This window comes from Uloborus diversus, unplaced genomic scaffold, assembly GCF_026930045.1.
Source record: "Uloborus diversus isolate 005 unplaced genomic scaffold, Udiv.v.3.1 scaffold_14, whole genome shotgun sequence".
NCBI lineage: Eukaryota > Metazoa > Arthropoda > Arachnida > Araneae > Uloboridae > Uloborus > Uloborus diversus.
Genome location: NW_026558098.1, coordinates 2,784,233 through 2,809,744, shown reverse-complemented (window position 1 = coordinate 2,809,744; position 25,512 = coordinate 2,784,233). Strand labels below are relative to the sequence as shown.

At 33.4% G+C, this 25,512-nt stretch overlaps 2 protein-coding genes across 2 annotated transcripts in view; one reads left to right on the top strand and one right to left on the bottom strand.

The window, feature by feature from the left end:
- Positions 1–7,001, top strand: part of LOC129232836 (mismatch repair endonuclease PMS2-like) — a 168,490-nt gene extending 161,489 nt beyond the window's left edge. The window contains exons 24-25 of the mRNA XM_054866936.1: positions 657–692; positions 6,812–7,001. Coding sequence (XP_054722911.1) covers positions 657–692; positions 6,812–6,871 — 96 coding nt within the window. The 3' untranslated portion in view covers positions 6,872–7,001. The remainder of the gene's footprint in view (positions 1–656; positions 693–6,811) is intronic.
- Positions 7,002–7,547: 546 nt separating this feature from the next.
- Positions 7,548–25,512, bottom strand: part of LOC129232775 (neuroligin-2-like) — a gene marked incomplete at its 5' end in the record, with an annotated part of 77,206 nt that continues 59,241 nt past the window's right edge. Inside the window, 1 exon segment of the mRNA XM_054866878.1 lies at positions 7,548–7,899. Within this exon segment, the coding sequence (XP_054722853.1) occupies positions 7,812–7,899 (88 nt within the window).

Below are 25,512 nucleotides of genomic sequence, written 5' to 3'. Positions count from 1 at the left end.
CACGGTAAAGTCTGGAACGAATTAACCGTGATAAACGAGGGTTGACTGTGTATTGCTGTAATGATTTTTTTTTCACTTTAATTTTGCTTTATTCAACAATAATATGGATTTTTTTTTTCTTTTGGATTTGTTTATGGTTTTTTTAATAAAAATACTCTGAAGTTCACTGCCAATTGCAGGTAAACGGCAGTATCTGCAGAAATGAATTTTCGAGATGTTTGAAAAAAATGTGTGCCGGATTCAATACTAACCATAGGGAAATCTTAGAAGTAAGGTGTTTTTTTTCGCACCTTCGTTTCAGCGGAAACCCAATAAGCAAGCTTGTACAATAAAGCCGTACAATATATGACAAAAAAAGAAAAAGAAAAGTGAGCAGTTACTGCCCTTTACCTGCACAGGACAGTTCATGCCCATCAAATTCATTCTTCTGAATTCCTCAAAATCACTAACGGATGCTCCTCAAATTGTTTCTCCGAGGTTGACAACCCTGGAGACGCACTGATTAATCGGTCTTAATCGGTTCTTTGCATTATCTATTATCAGCCAATTATTACCATTTTTAATACTAAAAAATTGAAGCTTTTTACTGAATAGTAGCGAATGTCTCACAAAGTTTACGGAGAGCATTATTAACGTTGGATGTTTGTTTGTTTCAGTTGGTGCTTCATATGGGTGAAATTGAACAGCCATGGGTAAGCGACTCAGTTTGTGTTTTTAATTCTTTCTCGAACATTTGAATACTCGTCATGCAACATTTTACCCCTGTCCTACTTTCTATTACATTTTTAAAAAAATATACTTGCCAACTCGACTGTTTTTAACAGGAGACTCCCATTGTTTGCTTCCATCTCCCGATTTCCCGTTTTTGACGATTTTCTCCCATTTTTACTGTTTTTTCAGTCAATCATCAAAAAGTTTCACTTTCTTCTCAATAGATGGCGTTCTTTTCTAGTCTATTAATGTCAGGGAAAAGGAATTTTTCCAATTAACTCGTTTAGTACAAAAAAAAAACATTTTTTTTTTTTTTTTGAAGCTTTCTAACGAAGCACGTGCTTTGCCGAAAATCGCAGCAGATTTCAATCCTTTTGCATCTCCAAAATATTTCGATTATTTTGAAAGTTTGAAGTGATTTCAACATGTGCTACCCTATACCTACTTATTATATATATTATTTTCATTATATATTGATTTTTTTTTTTTTTTTTGGATTTTAGTAATTAAATTTTTTCTATCTACTTTTTTGGTAGAGACTGGAGAATGTATGAAACTTTAAGCAAATTCACTCATTATTTAGTTTCGCCAATGCAGTATATTTTTCTTGCTACTACCAATTACCTTACATCTGCAAAAAAAAAAAAAAAAAAATCACTTTAAATTTAGTATTTATGTTATTTAAAAGCACAATTTAATAATTCTGTTGTGAATATATGTTGCTTGTGAATCACCTATCTACCTCTGCGGGAATCTCCTGTTTTTTTTTTCGAAGGTTGGCAAGTATGAAAAAAGCTTTTGATCGCTCTGTCTTGTCAGATGATAATTGTAGCCAACGCATGGGATATTTGTGAGTTTGACTCGGGAAAATAGTAAGGCCCAGAAATACGAAATTCGGAGCACAGAGGTAGTTTTTGCCGATGTTGTCTACTTCATCACCCCATTTTTGATAAATTAAAGCAGAGGCGTAGCTAGACCCGACTTTCGGGGGGGGGGTTACTTCTTATATATATATATATATATATATTGCTAACCTCAAGAGGATAAATAATGAATCCAAAAAAAAAAATCAGGGACCAAAAAGCAATAAAAGACTTTTTCTTGAAAAAGATATGCTTAAAGTTTCTTTTACTGTCAAAATGATTCCTTAAACTCGCAATAAAGCACTTAATAATGTAATAATAGAATAAATACCTATCAAAACTAATAAAGAGGAATTTTAATAAAGAGCCCATATTGTCTTTATTATCGATTTCAAATTTTCACCATCATATTTAAAATTTCTATAAAAAGTTTCTTTAAGACCCCGTATTTCAAAACCTCTTAATCTCGATTTTTTTCTTTAACGTGAAATTCGAAATATACAGATTCGACTGTATGCAATGAAATATGACTGTATTCCCACTGCGTGGCTCATAAAATTAAACATATTTAACAATTTACAGAATCTATGACAAAGAAAGGCTGCATATACGTGGATTTAAACAAATCAATCTCATTTCTAAAGCGAAGTGTCAAATTTCACTCAATTATCAAAAAATTGTCGCAGCAGAGGGAGGCGTCTTATGCTTGAGGGTCACACATGGAGATTTTCAATGGCATTGGGGGGGGGGGGCAAAGTGAATTTTTGACCTTTGTTACTCAGAAAAAAGTCGTTTTGATTTTTTTTCTTTCTCTTCTCTCTTCTTTTTCTCTTTTTTTTTTGAGACTAACGTTTCGGGGGGGGGGGGGGGGGGGGTTGTCCCCAAAACCCCCCCGTAGCTACGCCCCTGCAAAAAATTATTTAATATTTATTGTGATGTTATGCATTTTTTACCTCACAGATTCTGAACTAATTGTCGTGGTATTCTTCAGTGTTTTGTTGTAAATAGGGAAACTCATTTTAACAGGTGTTCTAGACGTTTGAAACTACAAACAATGAAATGTTCTAGAAGAATTCAGTTCAAGTTTGAAATAAATGTGCAGTGTTTTGAGTTATGGAATGTGGTTTTTACATATTGTATTTGTTTGGACTGAAATAACTTTTATTAATGCCCCCAAATTTATTGAAGCAGTCACTACGAGCGGTTTCTCAGCATAAAAGACAAACTGTACAAAAAGGGGTCGTGAGTGGTTAACATATCAATTTCAAGTTTGAACTTGAACAACAACTGAATTGTGTACTTATCGAATCTAGGAAATGATCTAAGTTTTCAAAGTCCCCCCCCCCAAACACACATACTCGAGCCATTAATTGAAAATCTTTTTTTACACAACATACTTATTTCTGGCTTTTCTCTTCTCTCTGATGCTTTAAATTTTGTGTCGATTATTTATTCAATCATATCTTCATTCATTAAGATGAGGAATCTGTAAATTGTACAGTGGTGCAATTTATTGCACTGAAGTAGATTTCTTGTAATACGTTATGTAGAGACGTACCGAGTAGCACTTTGGCCGAGTAGCCGAGTTCTCGGCCTTTCACTACTCGGCCGAGTTACCGAGTACCAGTTATGTTTTAAGAAGAACCATCGACACACATGTGATGAATTTTGAACTTATTGGAATAGTAGTAGAGACCTCCTTGTCCATATAATGGTTTTTAAAACTAAATTCCTGCTGAAATTTAATCACGCATTATATAAACAATTTTGATTGTGTCTAAAATTTTACAAAAAAATTATTTTTAAAATTAAAAATAAATAAAAGGTATGATTAATCAAGTTGGAATCAAAACAAATTACAGTAAAATCCCTCTAATGCGGACACTAACAGGACAATTTTTTTTGTCCGCAACAGAGAGGTGTCCGCAGGACAGGGGTTTAAGAATGTTTTTTGCATTGGAACTGGGGAATTAAAAATTGTCCCCATAAGAGGGGTTTCTGCCTTTGAGGGTTGTACGTTAGGAGTGTTTTCACTGTATATACCAATCAATTATAGTTCTAGTCCGCCAAATATAAATAATTTTTAAAAGCAGATAAAACAAATGTGCAGGAACAATGCAGACACGTGTTTCTGCCCCCCCCCCCATTACAAGGAACGTCTTTATCAGTGCATAACATGTGAGCTAAAGAATGTAAAGACATTCGACAAAAAAATCCGATTGTTGTCTTTAAATCCACGAGCTCCCATTTTGTGCATTGAAAAAAGAATTCCTTGTAACGTCAAAACATGTGTCTGCAGTATTCCTGCACTGTACTTTTAATGTTGTTTTATTTCCTTTTATTTTTTAAGCAAAGATATTTTTATATTTTTTATAACTAATTTTTGGTTGAAGCAAAAATCCATTTTTAATATAAAAATTCCATGTTTTCTATACTTACCTTTTTAACATAATTTTTGAAAAAATAAGTTTTATTAATTTTGGAGACATTAAAATAAAGATTTATTCTATTGAAGCATTACAAACTGCATTACTCTCAAAATTTAAATTTGACTTATAAATTTTAATTTGACTTATAAATTTTAATTGTAAATGATTGCAGAATATAATGCTTGCTCTTTTTTTAAAATAAATTTTAGTATCTGTCTTGGACAATATTCAATTTTTTGCATCTACTCGGTATTGGCCGAGTATCTGATCAGAATTTGGCCGAGTACCGAGTAGTTACCGAGTACTCGGTACGTCTCTAATGTTATGCAAAAAGGAGAATGATCCCTGATTTTGTGCCAATTTAAATTACCTAGCCGCAATTCTTGATTGAAAAAAATTTAATTTGTCAGGAACAAGTTCAATTTTCTCCACAATTGTACCCTAATTTTAAATATTGTGTTATGTTGCTTAGAAAATTAATTTATGATTTTTTAAATGTGCGTTTTGCACACATTTTAAGAGCTTAGTATACATTGCACTCTCACGTTTGATGGGACTCCCGGTCCTTAATAGTTTCTGAATTTTACCTTAATTACGAGGTGTGCCGGAAGTTCCTTAAAAATTAGATTTGATGCGTGATAAGTATTCGAATTGCCATAGTTTGAAACATTGATAGAGTAGTCTTGTTTGAAACCAGTTACCCTCAAGTTTCCCCATTCATTGATTCAGGGATTTCAACAAGTCTTTTAAAGTATTGAAAAGTCGGTCAGTTAGGCACAATTCATTTGATTATTAGATTTGTAGGTTATCAGCTATTATTCAGCCAAATCCTAAAAAAGAAAATCCAAAGTGCCAAAATAGAAGCTAACAGTGTGAGGTCACTTACAGTAGTATGGGGTCTGGCGCCACTGGCGAAACTTAAGAAATTGCGCCCCTCCCTCAAAGCTGCCTCACTGGGAAGTCACCGGAGGTCACTGTGGCCTCCCAAAATAATATTTTTTTGCCGACTCCTTTTCATATTTTCCTCTAGCTCTTTTTCTTGCTTTTGTAATGAAAGAAAAAAACCTTGCATTTTTCTGCTTATATGATCACCTTTTTAAAAAAAAATTAAAAAAAAAAAATTTTTAACAGTCAAAATGCCGCCCCCAAACTCCTGCCAACCCCTGGTTATGCTACTGGACCCTTACATAAGCATGATTTTAAAGAAGCATAGGGTGCTCAACACATGATCGAGCAATGTCCAGAAAAATGGATTTTAAAGAAAAAATAAAGTGCTTTAATTGCAGAAAGAAAAACGAAAGGCATATTATTGAATCTTTTTTATTTTTCAAGAAGCTTAAGATGATACTTCTGAGCGATCATTCCATTTATTGAATACTGACGATAATGAATAAATTAAAAAACACATTGTCATACCCATCAAAGGATAGCTTTTAATTTCCAATTCTTAGTCTCATTTCTTCCCCCCCCCCATTAAGTAGGAAAAAATAAAATTGAACCTACATAATTACATATTAGTAATCAAATTAGGGAAAAATAGCATTAAGAGCTATGTAACTTTTCCCTTAAGGTGTCTATTTAATTAATAAATACATTTTACTTTATTGAATAATAATTAATAATATTTATGGTTATATTGATAATTATACAGGGTGTTTCAAAAAAGAATGACCCGATTTGAAATGCATACATTATGAAAACTATTGAAAGTAGACACTACAGATAAAGTTTGTATTACACGGAAAATAATAAAGTTTTTTTACATACAAAATTTGTCCACCTTTTAGATGCACGGCATATGTCTACACGGCAGTCAAATTCGTCCCAAACTTTCACAAGCATGTCTGCATCGACTGCTCTCGCAAACAACCTGTGTTTTGAATTGTTTTTACGATTTTCTAATGCTCTGTTGGGCAGGAGGTTCAACACCAGGGTGTTCTTGACAAAAATCACGCTGAACAGTTGTTATGGACTCGCACTTTGCGAAGCGTAGAGCAGGGGTGACTGTGTTCCGGTATTTTACCGAATTTCGGGTATTTTCGGACGTATTTCCGGTATTTTCATGTCCGAAAATACCGGAATTATGTGTTTTTTTTTTGTTATGCTTTTATCTCCCTACCTCCGCAATCTTTTAAAATTATATAATACTCATCAAATATACCTGCAAGAGCCTTAAGATGGACAACTATCCCTTAAGATGGACAAATGTCAAGATAATTTGTATAACACCAGCTCATAAGTACCTTTGTAACCCATTAAAAATTTAACAAAATGTGCACACAATATTTCGACTCAGAACTATTTAATACTATGGCAAAGGTTCGCTTAAGTAATAGGGGCCAAAGATTACCCCCCCCCCCCCGTTCTCGCTTTAAAACTTTCAGGTATTTTTTGATGAACTCACAATCACCCCTGGCGTAGAGTACAATACGATTTTTGTCGTGCAATCACCAATTTCACAAACACTGAGATGGCGGATGAAAAAAGAGTCGGCGCCACATATGTCGGCAACTCCGTAAAACTCGAGATTTTCCCCATTCTAACGATACCTTTATTTAGTGAAACGGATTAAAATCTGAATTTATATGAATTTTTGAAATCGGGTCATTCTTTTTGAAACACCCTGTATTTGTAAATTATTGCTGTTTCTCGTGATTTTATTTCAACTGACCATAAGGTTGGGGACCGCAAGGAAAAAAATGGCGAGTCAGTCTATCATACTCTAAAAGTAGTTGCCTCTGCATAAAAATTATGCAAACATTTAAATTGATGAATAGCTTGCCTCATGTTTTCCTTCATCTTTTCCAGAACTGTCCCCACGGTCGACCCACCATGAGACACTTGTTCAATCTCAACTTTGTGAAGTGAAGCAGTCGTCCTTGCTATTGTAAATACAATCCATCATCATTTAGTGTAAATACTTGCTCAATTCAAACCTTATGCGTATAATCCATTTTAAAAATAAATGAATATTTTGTATAATAGATGTTACTTTTTTTTTTTGTGCCTTTTTACAACTTGTACTACTGGGCAATCTGCTTGCGATTGATTTATGTCATACATTGTTTATTCCTATGAATTCTATATACTGGACTCTTGTTCAAAATCAGAATATAAAATTCAAATCATTTAATAGTTCTCAATCAAAAAGTCAAAGTTGTAAGAAATTAAAAGCAACTTTTGATGATGGGAAAATGAAGGATGATATTTATATTATGAAGTATGATGTTGAATTAAATATGATTAATGAAATTAATTAAATCGTGAACTATGAATAAAATAATACCTCAAATACATAAAAGAAGACCTGAAGCACTACGGTTCTCTCCATAAGTCTTTTTTTTTCCAACACATTTGACTTCCCTCATCCTGTCATACTATATTACACGATCATAGTGTTACAAAGAAAAAAAATCGCCCAAAAAGTGTTTGTCACACTTCTTACTATCCTACCCTTCCTCTGCTCACAAACTCACAATTTTACCCCCCCCCCCCCCCCACAAAGCTCAACATCATTTGTGTGGACAACCCCTGACAAGACATTTTGTCAAAAACCTGCCGACCAATCAAGGTGTAAATTACTGAAGTTGCTGTATAGAAATGTCATCACCAACTTCTGTAGAAATTCTCCACAACCAAAACATCCTCCGTATAATTTTTGACGTCACCGGAGTCTCATATTTGGTGAAAATCACACATTTGGCATATCACATATGTTACATGCTGAGATCTCTTTGAGATGGATGATTGATGAGGCAAGACGAATTTCGTCTTCAACCAAATACCGAAGGGGAAAAACCCCGATATCTCAGACGGGGGTGTCTTGAACTTGGGCATCCACGATCACCTCCCTGGAAGTGTCCAAATCTTCGAAATCGTCCACGTCTGTTCGTTTCCTGCAAAATAAAAGAGACCGTTAGAGTCCTTCGAGAACTTACTAAAACAATGGCATGTTGCTTCAGTAAAACGAGAAACTGAAGCTACAGTAGAACCTCGTTTAACCAACATTTTATTGAGCAATCACGATTGCTTATTGTTCTCATTTGACTGTTTTTGGCGTCCTTTGATTTTATTTTCCCACCAGCACCCTCCGCAGCATCACTGTCGACCGGCCACCTCACCATGCTGCACCTCTAGCGAAAACTGTCTCCAGGTTTCGTCAATATCCTACACTTACACGCATACATACACGCACCTACACGCATATACATATATACACCTACACACACATACATACACCTACACACATACACACACAAACACACACCTACACACTCGCATACACACAACTACCCACACATTCATGCCTGCACACAGACACATATGCCTACACACACATTCATACACACAACTACCTACACACTTATGCCGGCACACAGACACACATGCCTGCACACACATACACATACCCCCCACACACATTCATACACACAACTACCCACACACTTATGCTTGCACACAGACACAAACACACATACCCCCTACACACACATTCATACACACAACTACCCACACACTTATGCCAGCACACACATACACATACCCCCCTCCACACACACACACATTCATACACACAACTACCCACACACTTATGCCAGCACACAGACACAAACACGCATGCCCCCTACACACAAACACATACCCCACACACAAACACATACCCCACACACAAACACACACGCCTACATACACACACGTGATTACGAAAAACATAATTTGAATTCAAGATGTCAAAATTCAAATTAATTTTTTTTATTGTTATTGTCTGTAAATGATGTCTTTTCAAGGTCCTCATAGGCAGAATTTTTACTACAGACACCACATTATCTGTGCATCCACTTTTGTTTCTTTTTTTTTTCCTTCAAGCCCACCAGTAAATTTTTGAAGCACTAAATTGTTCAAACTTTTAAAATGCTATTCAATTCAAAAGCGATCCAACAGGAAGGTAAATAAAGTATTCATTTATTACAACCATGTATTATGTTTGAAGTTGAGGAACAAAAAATACAGTAGACTGTATTATTAACAACTTGATAAAGATGAAAGTGTACTATATTAAGTCTTATATTGAATTTAAATTGTATTTTCCGACTTGTGTGACATTTACTGAACACGTTTGCCTTTAATGACGCAAATAATGCAACATATAATTGATGGGCTCAAGGCTAGAATTTTTCAGTAAGTCAAGTTCCAACAGAGTTTTACGGGGGGGGGGGGGGGGGTCACATTTAATACCAAATGTTACAAACGCTATGAATAAATGTTTAAATTTACAACAGAATGTGCAAGTTTATTTTTTTAAATATTTATATTCTTATTTTTTATCATTGGAAATTCATTTTGTTCATTTCTAAACGAAATTTTGTAACATTATTAAGCACATAACAATACAGTAGAAGACCGTTATAACGCACACCTTGGCACTAGAGCTTTTGCGTTATACAGGTAATTGCGTTTTATAGATCATTTCACACATTTTGAAACTAACATTCAGAATATATTTATATATTAGCACTTCAGAATGAGTTTTATCTGCAATGAATATTAAAGCACCAATATTACAATTAGTTATTCACAAATAAATGTTTCTTTATTACAAGAAAGTGCATTATCCTGCACTTCTGCTATCTTCATGGTTTGCATAACAGCTGCATTTTCAAGAGCCATCTGGTATTTTCTGTTGACTGTGAACACTAATTTTCATTTTAAAAGCTTTGAAATAAGATGGAAAGATGAAACACTTTCAACATTTAATTTGCCTAACCATTTTTATGCTTGCAAAGCAAAACAGGGGGATTTTTTAAACTTCAAAACCTATTCTTTACTTCTGAATAGTTGTGCGGTTTATAGAGAATTGCGTTATATAGGTCGGCGTTATAACGGTCTTCTACTGTAGTATCTAAATCAGGGTTCGAATGCTCCCTCAAAACTCCTCCAATACTCCTTCACCTAGAAAATTCTTTTGAAGGGCCCTTCAAACTCCTTCATTTTCGTTTTAACTCCTTTAAAACTCCTTTTTTAGCTCAAGGTGTTGAAGGCTCTGTGACAGTAACTTTAAATACTTCAACAATGGAGAACGTAACTTTATCACAAGGGCAAAAAGGTATAAAGGGCGATTTTAATGTAGTAATTTCATATATTTATATTTTTCATAAAGGTCTGATTTACAAATTAATCATAGAAGTCATAAAAGTTGAAGGTGAAACTATAATTAGATGACTAAGACATGCTTAAATGGTGCTTGGCTATTTTGTCAAGTTGTATGATTACAGTAGAAGACCGTTATAACGCAATTCTCTATAAACCGCATACTACTTTTCAGAAGTAAACAATAGGTTTTGAAGTTAAAAAAACTCCCTCTGTTTTGTCTTGAAAACATAAAAATTGTCAGGCAAATTAAATTTTAAAACAGTTTTTCATCCTTCCATCTTATTTCAAAGCTTTTAAATTGAAAATGAGTACTCATATTAAACAGAAAATACCAGATGGCTCTTGAAAATGCAGCTGTTATGCAAACCAAGAAGCTAGCAGAAGTGCAGGATTTTGATCGTGAAACATATTTATTTGTGAATGACTCATTGTAATACTGGTGCTTTAATACTCATTGCAGATAAAACTCATTCTGAAGTGCTAATATATAGCTATATTCCGAATATTAGTTTCAAAATTTGTGAAATGCTCTATATAATGCAAAAACCCGCATAACGCAAAAGCTCTGGTCCCAAGGTGTGCGTTATAACGGTCTTCTACTGTATTGCTTTTTTCCCTCCACCACACTCTCAGCAGCAAAAGCCAGTTTGTCTAGTCGTTACTAAAACATTTAAAAATACATAAGTAGGTTATATGAAGTGATTGTGTTAAAAAAAAAAACTTGTTTAGTAAATTGCACAGGGTGGTAACACACCTGGAAAAACCTGGAAATCAGGGAATTCTCAGGGAAGTTTTAATTTCTGGAAAAAATCAGGGAATTATCAGGGTATTTTAAAAATTTCTGAAAATATCAGGGAAAAATATAATTTTTAACCACAAACCTCTGAAGTTTTCCTTCCCGATATTTCTTTTCATTTTGACACGAAAGTTTTTTTTTTTTTTTTTTTTTTGCCACACCAAACTTTATACACATTCTAAAATTATTTTTAACTGCTACAAACCAGCAAAGCCTCAAGATAGAACTCAACAAAAAATTATAAGAATTTGTAAAACTACCTCAAATCAGATATGCTTCTTTTCATTATTTCTTAATTTACTTTCAAGTTCTCAGGATCGTATCTGTAATTATTAATATTTTAATATTTTGTTTCATACAGCTGATCTCAATATTTTTGCATCTGTGTTTGGAATTTTATTTATTTATTTTTTTAAATTTTTGATTATTCTTAAGCTTAGTTAGAAGGCTTGTAGATAAAATTTGTTTACATCCTTTAAAACCTCAATTTGGAATCGTTTAATTGAAATTCTCTAATAATTTTGAGTGCGAGTTTTCAAATATCACAAGTTAAATGTTGAACGGGACAAAATTTAATTTAAAAACTTGAGTCTTCAAGTACTTTGAATGTTTCATCTTACTGTTTTCTTTCTTGTTTTCTGATATACAAATCTGTTTACCTCATATTTTTCAAACTAAAATCTACTGCTTGCCACAATTGTAAAATCAGGAAAATTTATGGAGCTAAATCAGGGAATTATCAGGGAACTTTTTTTCCATGATTTTGTTACCACCATGTTGCAGTTATGATATTGTAAAAAGGGTCATCCACATCGACAAGTGATGTTAAGCCTTGAGGGGGAGACGGGCTCATGAAATGGTGATAAGGGGAAGGGAGAGGGTGACAAAAAGTGACATCACACAGTTATTGTAACAATATGATTATAAAAATTATGACATGCAACAAGAGGAGGAGTTGGGGGAAGTGTGACAAAGGGGGAAGGTTGTCAAATGTGTTGAAAAAAGTGACATAATCACATCATTTCTGGGCAGCCCATTAGCACTCCTTCAAAATCTCATTTCACTCCTTCAAAACTCCTTAATTTTATTTCTGAAATTGAGTACGGGCCCTGTAAATGATTATAACATGAATATTATCTGTAGTGACTGAATAGTTTCTTGGGATTACAAAGCAGGGGTGATTGTGTTCCGGTATTTTATCGAATTTCCGGTATTTTAGGACGTATTTCCGGTATTCTTATGTCCGAAAATACCGGAATTATGTTTTTTTTTTAATGCTTTTATCTTATTCTTTTAAATTATATAATACTCATCAAATATACCTGCAAGAGCCTTAAGGTGGACAAATAAATGTCGATAATTTGTATAACACCAGCTCAAAAGTAACTTTGTAACCCATTAAAAATTTAATCACATGTACACACACTATTTTGACTCAGAACTATTTAATACTATGGTAAAGGTGCACTTAAGTAATAAGGGTCAAATTAAGTAATAAGGGTTAATTTTTTGATGAACTCACAATTACCCCTGACAAAGGCAAAAAAAAGAAAGAAACTCATAAGTTTTGGGCACGTTTTTGTAGTGTCGTAGTTCAAGGCGTTGGTAGAAACTAAGATTTTTTCATAGCTCTGGTAAGTCACTGACATTGGCGTTATTCGATGAGATACGTTTTGCTGGCTTTTTACCTGTTCGTCGGCAACAAGAACACAGACAATAGCAGGGCCGGATTTGGAAGCGTGGAGGCCCCTAATCAGGGTTCGAAAAGATCATCATATATTCGAAAAAATATCCGATACTTTGATATATATCCGAATATTTTGATATACAGTCGAGCCTCCATATATCGAACTTCCATATATCGAAATTTTCTATATATTGAAATCCTAGCAAATTTCAGTGTTCATTACATAGAAAAATTGTTTCTATATATCGAAAAAATCTCCATACACCGAAAACAATTTCGAGACTTTCATAGATTTTTTTTTCCTCATTAGACTGGTTGTCTCATGAAAAATAAAGGTTAGGGGAGAAAATTATGTTTACTAAAGGTTGCTAAGAAACTCATAAGGAATCTGGGGTTGAGGGGTGTGCAGATAGGTCGTTGTTCCGTTCTGGAGTTCTTAAATTCCCTCGAGATTATTTCAAATCTAAGTTGTAACCAGTAACACTGTAAAATCAGTTTCAAGTTCTCCCTTTTGTCTGTTGATTATCATTTTTAGTCTTTTTAGCTTCAGTAAAAATCATTCAAGTTAAGTAGATTGATTTTTTACTTTTCTCTCGATTACATTGTCAATACGAAAATCCCCCTATGTTGAACTGCCAAAGAATGAAGATGTATGAAGGTCCAAAGATGTAATTTCTGTTAATTTTTCAGTTATTAACTTTCGTTTAATCCGATGCTCGTATAAATTATAAATTGGGTTTCATGCACGAAAATTAGCTTTAATTTTAATGTTTTAGGATATTTTTATGATAAAATGAGATCGTTTCTATGTATCGAAATTTCTATATATCGAATATTTTCCCGGCAATTTGCTACTTCGATATATGGAAGTCCGACTGTATATGATTATATCTGATATTTTTGACCCGTGAAAGTTAGGATGTTATGTAAAAATCTTATTGTGGGGCCCCTTTGTTGTGGAGGCCCGGGGCAGTAGCCCCGCCTGCCCTCCCCTAAATCCGGCCCTGCTTTGGGGAGAAACATCTTAAAAAGTTAATGCTACATTATTGTAAAAAAATATCGGAGACTGCCGTCATGATTAGCACAGAAAATTGGAAAGGGGCCAACTGAAGATATTCCATCGGGTGGAATCTAAGAGGGATTGCAGCGTATGTGTCCTTCATTTTGATCTGTCTCTGTTTTGAATTTGGCATTGTGAATTCGGCATCATGCAACACAATTGCACGAAATAAATAAACAAAACACTAAGGAACATGATGTATAAAACACGGAGCCTAGGCTAGACATTTTGGGTTCCTATACAGTCGGGACCCCTATTTGAAATTTAATATTTATAACTTTAACGATGAAAAGTCTTTTACAGCTACACAATATTAAAAAAACTAAAACATGTCTAAAATCAACATATTTATGATACATTCAAAACAAAGTATACAATTTTTCAATTTATCTTGATCAAATTTTATCAAAACAATTTTGCTATTATTTAGTTAGGAACATCTTGAATGAACCAGGACACATTTAGTATAGAAAATAACTATCATTTTCCTCAGACTGTTAGAAATTTTCAAAACTATGAGCTAATAAAGGCTGAGAGTAATCTGTACATTTTGAGTTCATTGCTTTAGAACTAAGGCAGAAATGCTTAAAGTTCGTCCATTTTTTTTTCTTCCAGAAAGAAGTCTTTTGACTTTAAAAATCTATCAACATTCAAAAAGTTTTCACTAATTACATAAATTTAAGTTTCTTAAAATCTTCATTAACCATATCCAGAGTTCACCAATATATATCCGATATTTATCTTCAAAATATCATGATATTTTTGATATCTATTTTTTCAACTACAGTATTTTTAATACAGTGCAGAACCATTTATCCGGGAAACCAGAAAACCTTTGGCCAATTTTCCCGCCATTTTTTTAAAATACGCATTTTTTGAAAAACTAAGCATTTTTTTAAAAATACCTAAAAGAATATGAGACATATTACTAACTAAATACCATATTACTCATTTATGACTCCGGAAAATGGTTACAAAAACGAACTTCAAAATTTCCGAAGTATTTTCTCGGGTACACTCGTAAGTCTGAAATTTTCGTGTTTCATTCCAACTGAAAACTAAAGAAATGAATATTGTCACATTCTAATGCAATATTTTATTAAATGGTCTCTAATTAATACCACGCCAAAAACCAGATTCACGAATTTTTCGTATAGTTGATGGTGGAATCTAGAAATGGTTAAACGCAAGACTCATAAATCAAATTTCTATTGGTATGAATCTTGCAAAAGCAATAGTTATCAATAACTACCGCAATCGCAAGCACCAAACCTTTACAAAAACAAAACAAAACAAAAAAAAACAAACTGGTTCCTGAAAATAAATTCTTTTATACACTCTAGTAGAAAAATTGCACATTTACGTACCCAAAAGCTTGTTTTTTGCCCTTCCCTTCATTTCCTTTCGTTTTAAAACATGGGAGAATGGTGTGTGTGTTTTTTTTCTTTTCAAAATGAATGTGAGGGTCTCAAGTCGTATGGATAACTTAACTTTTACGGTGTTTAAATTATTCTCTCACTAGTAGTTTTTAATGTTTTGATATTGATAAGCATTTCTGAACTGTTTTCTTCTTATTTTAATGCATATTACTATTTATTATAGCAAATTTAAGTTTTATAAATAATTGGCCAATAGCGCTTTTTAGTGATCCAGAAAACCGGGAAATTCGGATATCCGGGATAGCGATGGTCCCGAACTTCCCGGATGATTGGCTGTCTACTGTACAAAAATTATTTTCACATAGTAATATAGTTCATTTATAGTTAAAAATAACCAAACTGCTATATACTATATTTTTATGATGTATTAATACATCATTAATATAACAAAGTAATATAATGTTCCTTTTTTATGTTCTTAAAATTGTTATTATAGAAACTTTTAACAGGGTTGCCACTCAATTTTGGAAAAAAAATTCCCTGTGTTTTCCCTGTATGAAAATAAAACGTTACAAACGAGCGAGCACTGATTATTTGGAAAAGAACATTAATATCTTGATAATTTCACGACAGTGTAAAAACTTCTAAATAAATAAGGGAAAATAAATAAGAATTCATAATAACTGAAATAATAGCATGGTGGTTGAATATATTCAACTTTTTATTCAAAAAAAAACCTTCTCTTAGCCATGGACCTAAAAGTGTATAAGTGGCCCAGAACAATGATTATTGACGACTCATTTCACACTCTAAATTATCATGAAATTCAAGATTCTATTTTTATGATAAATATTTTAATGTTTACTTAAAAAAAAAAAAAAAAAAAAAAAAAAAAAAAAAACTTTCAAGCAAAATTACCATTTTTTATTTTACTTTATTTCTGAACTTTATTAATATTCTCATTATAATTATAACTATTTATTTAATTTTTGGTAGTTTATATATTTGGGAATTGATTTTTGTAACTTTAATTTAAGAAGGAAAAAAAATCCCTGTATTTTCCAGGTTTTTGAGGAAATTTTCGAAATTCCCTGGATTTTTCCTGTTTTTTTGTTGATTTTTGAATTTCCTGTGTTTTCCCTGTTTCTTCAGGTTTCCCTGTGGCGTGGCAACCCTGTTTAATTCATATTAAAAGTGCCTAATTAAATATTAAAACGTTGGTCAGAAAAAAAAACTGTCTTATTACTGTGCACAGACTAATGTATATTATTTATTACCGAGTCAAACTGTAAAAGTAGCTAACAGAAGAAAAATGAGTAAAACAGCTAATGCTAAATTAACTTCATTAAGATTGATAAAAATGTAAAATGAAAGATTGGATATAAATAATGAAAGAAACCTTAATTTTAAGGTTATTACTGCAACCCATATTGTAATCATAATGTAGAAAAAAAAGGAGTGGGGTTTGAGGATGCATTTACTATTTTGCAGGGGTGCAGAAAATGTTTTTAACACCAACATTTCCCCCAAACTGTATGAAAATTTCCCCAAAATTTTACAATATGCTATATGTGTTTCAGATAAAAATTCATTCCTAATACTATAGGTAGAGATAGTTTTGGGGGGAAAAAAAGCTATTGCATCTTTATAACTAATAGAATGAACTAGTAGCCTTAGAACTCGGTATCTAAAAAGCAAATTAAGTAAATGCATGTAAGTTTTAATTAAAATGTCATATCTACATTTATTTTAAATGTAAATTATTATCCAACAAATAGTTGATGAAAATATAAAGAGTGGTGATGCAAAAGGAAATGCATTCAAAATACACTTGCAGGGAAAAAAAATGGATTTTTCTTTTTTTTTTTTAATCGAATCTGCAAAATTTTCCCCAGATGGTTCAAATTTCCCCCGATCCTAGATCGCCGGATCGGACATATTCTGCACCCGTGCTATTTTGAAGACTTCAGTTTGTGCTCATTGAGAATATCAGATACATATCAAAATATCCGATATACAGTAGGCGCCTCTTAATGTGATCACTTTGGGACATATACAGTTTGATAACTAACCGAAAAGAATCCCGGCGGCATAAAATAATGATTTTTTCTAAGACCCCATTTGGAGTATGCTGTTCAGTTTTGGTCTCCTTATCTTAAGAAAGACATTAATGTATTGGAAAGGGTTCAAAGGAGGGCTACAAGGCTAATAAGTGGACTTTCCCACTTAGACTACGATTCCAGGCTTAGAAGGTTAAATATGTACAGTCTTGAGCAAAGAAGAGACCGAGGGGAAATGATTCGGTTGTTTAAATTTATTAAAATGAAAGATGTTACGGGGCTGAAGTTTAGCACTGAAAACAGGATGAGGGGTCATTGTTTCAAGCTATTTAAATCTCAGGCTAACACGGATGTTAGGGAAAATTATTATTTTAGCACGGTAGTGGAACTTTGGAATAGCTTACCGGGAGAGGTGGTCATGAGCAAGGGAGTAGATAGCTTTAAGAGGGCCATTGATCTTCACTGGGGATTGTAAATGGACTAGGACCAGTCTAGCTGGGCCCAGAGCCTGTTGCTGGTCGTCACTTTTGTATTTGTATTTATTTTTGCAACTGTGAATTACAATCGCAATGCCTCTTTAAAACGCAGTTTTAAATTATAAATTACTAAATTACTAGAATGGTAATACCCGAATTATAAAAGAGAAAATTAAAATATGCAATTAATTTTTAAACACATAGTAATAGGTGAAGTAAAATATGACTTCCGATCAAAAAAAGTCTTTCAATGACGTTAGTGAATATTTGCAATGAATTTTTTCATATGCAAACAAAAGGCATCTTAGGTGGGAGTCGGTTGTGACTAATAATGAACTTCCTGTAGTTCCACTAAGAGAAAAAAAGTAGTATTGCTACTGAAAACTGCAAAATGCTACACAGAAAGTTAATCTTGTCAGGATTTGCCTTTGTATTTCTGTTGGTTGAGGACCAAAAATGGGGAAAAATTTGAAAGTTTATGAGTAAGTGATAACAATAAACAAAGATACTGATTACAATATCCAACTTTTTTAAACATGCGTTAATATACAAGTGTTCCGGGACTTAGTGATTCTGATAACATTAAGTGAGTGATAACATTAACCGAGATCACATTAAGCGGCGCCTACTGTATATCAAAATATCCGGTATTTTCGAAAATATCATGATGTTTTCGAACCCTGACCATATCTATATATATAAAAATGAATGTTTGTCTGTATGTCATCCATGAACTCAAAAACTACCCGGCAGATTTGGCTGAAACTTTCACCGTTTGTTATTTTTGGTACTGGGAATGTTTATAGACCGGTTCGGAAAAAATCCGATCGATAGTTCCTTTTTTATTCCAATTTAAGTCACAATCCATTGGATAAATACGAAAAAAATGCAGAAATTAATTCGCGTGAAAGATCTCATTGATAAGAAGTTGCCATTTTTCTTGAGTTTGAACAAATAAATTCTTTCTTTATGGCTTTTCATGCAACGGGGGGATTTAAAACTTTTTCTCTTTGATATTTTTAGCGATGGATTGATCTCGCAAACTGCGTGAGTACAAAATTTGAGTAGAGTCACGGCTTCACTGGATACCTGGACCGATTATTATGAAAATGGCTATACATAAGTATTTTTCCACGGAGAAGGGGCATAATATTCCCATTGAAGCCACTCGCCACCAGGTGGCACTGCAGAGTAGCAACTTCTGCCCCGTTCAACCGATTGTCATGAAAATCAGTATAATGATTTATTTTTTTATTGGCGTAGCAACGCACGTCGGGTACAGCTAGTCTTTCATAAACCTGGTTAGTTTGCAAATGGTGATGGCTCAGATTAGTTCAGATGGAACAGGGTAGAAATTTTCGAATGGGCATGGCAGATGGATAAGCGTGAACCTTTTCAGCAAAAAAAAAAATATATAGGATTGTTTGAAAATAAAAACTTTTATATTCTAAGCGGTAGAGTGGCATAGTAGACAAAAAATAACAAGTGTTAAGGAAGGGGTTGCAATCAGATTTCAAAAAGCACAAAAAATCAGAACTCGTGTTTAAAAGCTTAATAAGAGCTAAAATCCATAAAAGTTAGCAGGTATGAAAAAGACGACACTTACCCGGGGCGTTTCGAGCAGGCTCCAGGTCATCCCCAAAAGTCGTAAGATCATGCATACCACCACTCCCAGAGAAATGGAAAACACATACAAAAGAGAAAGAGGCCAGGGTAGAAAACAACTTTTTATTTGCACTTACGAGGTACAGGAATGTGGCACAGAGATGTGTAAATGGAATGTATAAAATGCACCGTGTACGTGAAAATATGAGTGAAAAATACATTTGCCGTCTTACTCGAACGGCCCCGAGGCAATTTCTTGTTGACACTGAGCATGGACCCAACATGGACTAATAATAAGAGTAGACCGAGCTATGGCAACCCTTTTGCTGCTCATAAACCAAACCATGTGACTGGTGGATATCCTAGCAACAGCGGGCGTCAATCGTAGCAGACGATCAATGCGAGCCAGAAATAAAATTGATGGAACACGGAAGAAAGATCTTTTATGGAGTCTGATTTGTAAATTTGTTATTCCAAGTTGTAAATATTTTGTTAATATAGTGAGTTTTTTGTTTAGATAGTACTGTGCATTTTCTTTAGTCCATTTCAATAACTCTCTACGCAATTAAAGATGTAAGCGCCCAAAAAGAATCGGCAAACGGTAAGATTTTTACCTACAATTTCAATTTAAGATACCGATTAGTACATTTTTGTGTTAACGCAAAACGTTTACGCCAACGCTGACGTAGCAGTTCCGAATGAAGTAAAAGCTACTGAAAACTGTGATCAAAAACTAATTACTGATGTAAAAATAATGCATAACTAAAAGAAAAACAGTTCAATCTCTGCACCTGGAAAAAAATTATAATGAAAACACATTACTTAAAATACATGTCGAGTGCCAAACTATAGATAATGTTGCCATCTAGCAACCATGCTGCCAAAGTTTTCGCCAAGCCTTCCACCAGTCACGTCATGTATCCATGAACCAATTTTTTCATCAACAAGTCTGAGAAAGCTCGGTCTACTCTTATTATTAGCCTATGGGCCCCAATGAATACTTACGGGCCGTGGCAATCGCTGAAACCCATGGCAACAAAGAGGGCGCTACAGAGCACCCCCGGTTTCCGATACTTTGCCATTGATTGGCGGATGCAGGGGTTCCCAGTGGGACCGCTTGCGGTCAAAATGGGCAACGTCCAATCAAAAATATAAACAAGCTTTGAAACATTGATTGTGATTGGTGGATACATGAGCTGCATTGAAACGTTGACATGGATTGGTGGATGCATGAGCTGAAATTGAAACGTTAACATTAATTGGTGGATGCATGAGCTGCATTGGTGTTTAACGCAGAAAAGTCAAAGATTGTCAAGGCCCGTAAGCGTATTTAGTGGAGCCATGTACCGAGTCCTTGTTAAAAACAGCTTTCAAAAAAAAAAAAAAACACCGAGCTATATAAGTGACTGGAGGAGTGTTATCCAAGCAGTTCATCTGCTTGACCCCAAACAACAGAAACTTCTCATCGAATACACTTACAATTAACTCATTCTCAAATTTTGCAGTCAATATTTCACCCATTTTCTGGTTTGGATTTGTTCGAAATTTAGTACTTCAGTACGCAACATAATACATGAAGGCAATCTGTATTTAACCACCGGTAATTCTTCAGTTAAAATTTTGAGTATAGTTTTTACAAAATTTGTGAATATGAAGACAGTAAAGAAATTTTTGTACATGTTTAACTTTAATAACATAAGAAAGAACTGATTTTTCAGTATAAGATGAAATTAATTTGTTCCAAGTTTTAATGAATTGGAACATGAATCATATTTGTTTTAGCTGGCACATATAAGTGCTCATTGGAGTTTTAATCATAAATAGCCAAAATTCTTGAAAAATAAAATAATAAGTTAACTAAAATATTCCATTTTTTTCAAAGAAATTATAATAATATACACAAATAGATTTAAACTATGACTACACAGTGAAAAAGTATACTAAAGTAAAAATAAAAAGCAATTAAATAAAAGTAAACCATACTGTAATTAGTATACAGTAGCAATAATTTACCTTTTTTTCTACTGTTAGAATTTTTTTTTATAATTAAGTATCCCTGAGTGATAGTGTATGCTGAAGTGTTCGAATATTAGGAAGATTTGAATGCTTAAATTTTTAAATTGATCAGAAAAAGACCCAAAGTTTTAAAAATTGAACTGACTAATTAGTTCAAAATGTATCTTCTCACCAGAGTAACAGGACAAATAATTATTCTTAATTGGCTTATGTATAAAGCCTCGAGGTCCCATGATTTCACTAAACTCACATTCAATAAAAAAAAATAATTGAATTTAAAAATGCCCATTTGAATACACAATTAGTGGGCCTAGTAGGCAAAAAGGTCGTAAACGGACGAACAGCCTTGATATAACGGAACGCTCCCAATTGATATAACGGATAATTGCACTCAAATAAAATCTATAGCTCAATGTAAAAAACATAGTAAAATAGGCTTATTCATTTTCCATCATTCGCTGAAAAAAGAAATAAAAGTTACCTTGCTTTCTGTTTTTACTCTAATTTGCTTTTTTTAATAGCTGTCTATTGAAGAATGAGAAAAGTTGCCCTAGATTGATTCAAAATAATATTTACAAAAAAAAAACTGTGCACAAATTAACCTGTGTATAAATTACAATATTTCTGCATCTTGATCATCTAGAACTCAATCTTGCTCTCGTTCTGAACCAATCTCCTATTGCACGATTTCTTTGCAAAACCAGATTTCCGTTAAACTCGACAGAGTGTTGAGTGTGGAGGCCCCTAATCAGGGTTTGAAAAGATCTTCATATTTTCGAAAATATCCGATACTTTGATATGTATCCGAATATTTTGTTATATACGTATATATCCGATATTTCCGACCCGTGAAAGTTAGGATATTTTGCAAAAATTTTATTGTGGGGGCCCCTTTGTTGTGGAGGCCCCGGGGCAACGAAGGAGTGGAGGCCCCTAATCAGGGTTCGAAAAGATCTTCATATTTTCGAAAATATCCGATACTTTGATATGTATCCGAATATTTTGTTATATACGTATATATCCAATATTTCCGACCCGTGAAAGTTAGGATATTTTGCAAAAATTTTGTTGTGGGGGCCCGAGGCAATAGCCCCGCCTATCCTCCCCTAAATCTGGCCCTGCACACAGGTTAGGCTTTACTAAACATTCACTCCTTATTGTTCAATTACATTTGCACTGTGGCTCATATAGGCACTATGGACAATTCAGGTCCAAATGTGAATTTTCAACCAATAAGGCACGAGCAGTTAGAGGCAATTCGAGGACGGATGAGAAATGCATTCATAAAATGCAGTTGATTTAATGAAATAGCCACACTCAAGATTATGATAGGCAGCAAAGAATTGTATTTATTGGGGGGCAGGGGGAGGCACTTCTCTGCAAAAGGGGATTTAGCGTCACAAGGGGGGAGTGGGAATTCCAAAACAGATTTAAACTATTAAAGGATGACAAATTTAATTTTCAACCAAAACAGTTAACAAATAATGAATATATATATTTTTTTTTAAGTCAATTATTCCTTTCTAAAATTTACTTCTTATACTTTTTTATTTGAAAAAATATTTAAGTATTTCTATGGCGAAGCAAGTGAAATTACTTCTCTTTTCCTCCTTACAAACACGCAAACTAAAGACAGAAAACAGGGTAAGCGCTCGTGTATCTATTGATTTTTTTTTGAACTAAGATTATCAACAAATTTGGCTTTTTCCCGCAATCGGTGACTTGGGCTTCCAAATTTTGATGATGGTGAAATTTGTTTAGGTACCTCCCGCCTCCTTGGACAATCGACAAAAACTGCTTCGTAGCAAACTTCAAAAATTGTATAAAAAGCTCATTTGGTTAAAGTGTATATTAAGTGAAAAATTGCTTCAAAGTTCTTCACTGTAACTTAAAAAATACTTCCGAAAAGCTAAAAATATAAATCATTATTTCAAAACGGAATGTTTGTGATGACTTAAACAATTTCGGATGTTGACCATCTTGTCATGTTTTGATAAGCAAATGAGAAAATGTATCTGAAATTATACTAATTTTATGACAAACTTAAAGGTTTATATAAAGATAAATGTCACAAAAGTAATATATCCCAGTAAAAGTATCCAGAATTATACTAATTTTGAGTCAAATTTAAAGTCTATTTCACGATAAATGTCCAAAAAATAACGCATCTAAAATTATGCTAATTTCTTAAAGGTTAAACTTACAGACTATTTTAACGATAACAGTTATAAAAATGACAATTCACAAGTATGCCAAACACGAAACAAAATCATTTTGGAGCAAAAACACCATCCATAGGAAAAATAATCATTGTGAAAATTAGTCTTCTTAAATTAAAATTTTGTGATCATTGCAAGCGTCAACTCAAAGAACAGCAGGATGGGAAATATTTTTGAAAAGGCACTACACCATACTTGCCAACCTTCGAAGAAAAAAAAAGGAGATTCCACTAGAGATATATAGGTGATTCACCAGCGACATATCTTCACAACATAATTATTAATTGTGCTTTTAAATAACATGAATACTAAATTTAAAGTGAAATGGGGATTTTTCGCAGATGTAAGCTAATTAATAGCAGCAAGAAAAATATACTGCAAAGGAAAAACCAAAAAACAAGGAGTGAATTTGCTTAAATTTTCGTACATTCGCCAGTATCTACCAAAAAAGTAGCTACAAAAATTTAATTACTAAAATCCGAAAAAAAAATCAATATATAATAAAAATAAAATACAAATTAAGTAGGTATAGGGTAGCTCATGTTAAAATAACTTCAAACTTCCAAAATAATTGAAATATATCCAAGATGCAAAAAGATTGAAATCTGCTGCCATTTTCGGCAAAGCACGTGTTTCGTTGAACGCGCAAAGTGGTAAGCTTCTAAAAAATTAATTTTAACAAATTGAGTTATTAATTGGTAAAATTCTTATTCCCTGACATTGGTATACTAAAAAGGGGCACCATCTATTGAGAAGAAAGTGAAACTTTTTGATGATTGACTGAAAAAACGGGAGAAAATGGTAAAAAACGGGAAATCGGGAGATGGAAGCAAAAAACGGGAGTCTCCCGTTAAAAACAGTAGAGTTGGCAAGTATGCTACACTCGCAAATGTACCATAATGTGGAAAACGACCTGCGTTACATTGGAGGACGAATTCCCGGAATAATTGATGTTACCATAAAAACCAGCTCCTCAAAAGCCTAAGCATAGGAGAGTTCTTGTAAAAAAAGGACACTGTAATGTATTAGGACATGATGATGTGAATTTGATGATGTAAACCTTGTGCATTGCAAAAATAGTAATTGGTTGATAACACAGAAGGGTACTTCAAAAAGGATACAAGGATTTAAAAGAGCAACAAAGGAAATACACCCTTACAATTTACTTTGCTCTCATTTGAAACTAATGCAAAACAAATTAGCATATTTCAGAGCATGGGCGCCCATATAGGGGGGCAAGTGGGGGGCTCGAGCCCCTCCCCCCCTTAAAAATGAGAACTTCCTTGCTTTTAGTACTTTTTTCTTTGCAAAAATGTAAGAACACTTCTTCTACAGCCATTAATGAATACTTTATTAAAAATTTCGAATCTTAATAACTCTAATCTGTTATGAAATTGTTTTCCATCTGGAAAATACCTGAGCCGCCCCCCCCCCTTACAATTTTGCATATGGGCGCCCTTGTTTCAGAGGGTGGCTAAATTACAATAACTCAAACAAAATTTTCTGTATTTTCATTTTTTTTTGTTGTTATATAGTTTTATTATTTGAACACATTTTAAAAATATGAATTAAACATATTAAACATAAAGTACCTTCCGATCAATACTAAAAATAGGTAAATATTTAGTAACTCCCTCTTTTGCTGCCATCACAGTTCGATTGCAGCATGGTATGTTCAATGGATGATATGGCTACTTAAGTTACCTAGTACTGTTTTTATAAAATCATTATTTTTTTCCAAAAATCACTCACAAGAGGAAGCTTGTAACTTGAAACTTTAACAATCACTGACGTCTATCATCATACTTGAAATATTTATGAAAAAAACAAAAAGTAAAGTGTTGCCAGAATTAACTTTTAAAAAAACAGTAAAATGTGTTCAAATAATAAAACTGTGCAACAACAATAAAAATCCAGAAAAGTTTGAATACAATAACTCAACCACCCTCTGTAAATACTTTAGTAGAGGACATCATACCAACCAGACAACATTTGCATGAAGTTAAATAAGGTGAAAATGCCAAAACAAACAGTTTTAAGTTTGAACTTTTGTCATTCACT